The sequence below is a fragment of the Enhydra lutris genome, unplaced genomic scaffold (genome assembly GCF_002288905.1).
Source record: "Enhydra lutris kenyoni isolate GAN:26980312 unplaced genomic scaffold, ASM228890v2 scaffoldscaffold22, whole genome shotgun sequence".
Lineage (NCBI taxonomy): Eukaryota > Metazoa > Chordata > Mammalia > Carnivora > Mustelidae > Enhydra > Enhydra lutris.
This window is the reverse complement of record NW_019154106.1, coordinates 12396803-12398935: the sequence shown is the minus strand read 5'-3', so window position 1 is coordinate 12398935 and position 2133 is coordinate 12396803. Positions and strand designations below refer to the sequence as shown.

Below are 2133 nucleotides of genomic sequence, written 5' to 3'. Positions count from 1 at the left end.
CAGGTTTGACAAGTGGGTTCCCAAATTTCTGATGCTTCCCATTAGCCATCCTCTTTCAGGTATTATATTTCTGAATATGTTTTTTTTTTTTTTTACCAGACAATAAAGTTTTGAAGAGGTAACGATGTTACTTCAGAAATTTAAATGCAGCATGGGACTTAAAAAGTAGTTCATTGCATGGGGAAAGTCTGAGTGGAATTAAACAAAGTTATTATGCATACTGCAATGTTAAATTGCCAATCCTATAGAAAAATTTGCTTTTTCCAACACCTTCTTGAATGCACACTTGAACTCTTTGTTCCTCAGGCTATAGACCACAGGGTTCAACATGGGGATGATCATAAAATAAACACAGCTGCCATTTTGTCTGTGTCCATGGAATGGCTGGAGATGGGCTGTAAGTACATGAAAATGACTGTCCCATAAAAGATGGACACTGTAGTGAGGTGGGAAGCACAGGTGGATAAAGCCTTTTGGTGCCCTTGAGCTGACTGCATCCTCAAGATGGTTATAAATATGAATAGGTAGGAAATCAATATAACCAGAAGAGCAAAAAGGGCATTAAAGCTTGACATAAAAACAAGAGCCACCTCACTAACATGTTTCTCAGAGCAAGAGAGAGCCATGACTGCCGGAACATCACAGAAAAAGTGATGGATCAGATTGGAATTACATAAAGACAGACTGAATATGTCCCCAACATGGAAGGAGGCATTTAAGAAACCACAGATGTAGGAGCCTATGGCCAGATGAGCACACACACCTGTTGTCATGATGGTGGTGTAATGGAAGGGTTTGCACACAGCTGCGTAGCAGTCATAGCCATTGAGGATAAGAGATAATTTTCCACAGTGGCAAAGGCTACAAAAAAGAACATCTGAGCAGCACATGTATTGTAGGAGATGATCTTTTCTCCTATAAGAAATCCAGCCATGACCTTGGGAGTGACAGCTGTAGAATAACAAAAGTCCACCAGAGACAGGTTACTGAGGAAGAAGTACATGGGAGTGTGGAGACGAGAGTCCAACAGAATCAACACCATCATCCCCAAGTTTCCAATCACATTGATGAGGTAAATGAGAGTAAACATGATAAAGAGGGGGATCTGTAGCTCTGGGGCATTGGTTAGTCCCAGCAGGATAAACTGTGTCCCTTCTGTGTTGTTATCCATCAATGTTATTTGGGAATTATGAGATATCCTGTATCAATGAGAAATAAAGGAGAAAAGTAACAAACAAAAAAGAAATTCTAGTGAAACTGAAATGCATAAGTACCATGTGCATTATTTCATTAATAATTTGTACTTCAAAATGATCCTGGTCTAATGTGAATGGCCTTACATATAAATGTGTGTGTGTGTGTGTGTGTGTGTGTGTGTTTGCATACAGTGAATACTATTATTATTTTTATTTTCCCATTAAAGGAATTAAGGATTTGAAAAGTTATATGATATTTTACAGTTATGTCTCTAATATGGAGATGATTCAAGTGTGAAATTCAGTTTTGACTTAATCAGAATCTGTGTGCTTTTAGGCCCCTCACAGACAGCATATATAAAGGTACCAGTGATAGTAAGGATGAGATTATAGGTCAAAGTTTACACTGCAGTTCAATATTGCTAATTCATTTAGTTCCCTGTGTAGCTTAAAGTGGAGTTACTTTACCACTAGCCGCCTGCTGGAACATGACCCGGATCCTCGCCAATGTGACTGGATCCAGTCAGATCCTGTGAGAAAACTCCAGGAGATGGAGGGCAACACCCGGAATAAACATGGGAGGATACCTCAAGTGTTTTCCAGTCATCCTTTAGATAGATCTGGTAAGTGTGGAGAATGCTTAACTTGTTCTTGACATTTAGAGCTAAGAGATATTGTCATTTAAATCTAAGAGATAATCGTTGTTGTTCACTTGTCTCACTTGATTGCCTGAACGTAAATCACATCTCACACATAGCCCATGCCCTGCACATACATCTAGATTCTGTTTGTAATTGGATCTTGTGGAAAGTATAAAAGAAGTGATTGTAAGAAATAAAGTTGTCTACTGATCAGTAGTCAGTCAGTAGTCCCCCCATCACTTCGGCTCTTCCGATCACCAGGACCCCACCTCGCGATGGTGACAGCCCCCCACCTT

General features: G+C 39.7%; 1 protein-coding gene across 1 annotated transcript; it reads right to left on the bottom strand.

Annotated features, from left to right (window-relative positions):
- Positions 1–228: 228 nt before the first annotated feature.
- On the bottom strand, positions 229–1174 carry LOC111149857 (olfactory receptor 5B2-like). Its single transcript, XM_022507161.1, is given in 3 exon segments — positions 229–350; positions 353–823; positions 826–1174. Coding segments are annotated over 3 exon segments (939 nt in total). The 5' UTR covers positions 1172–1174.
- Between the last annotated feature and the right edge of the window lie 959 nt (positions 1175–2133).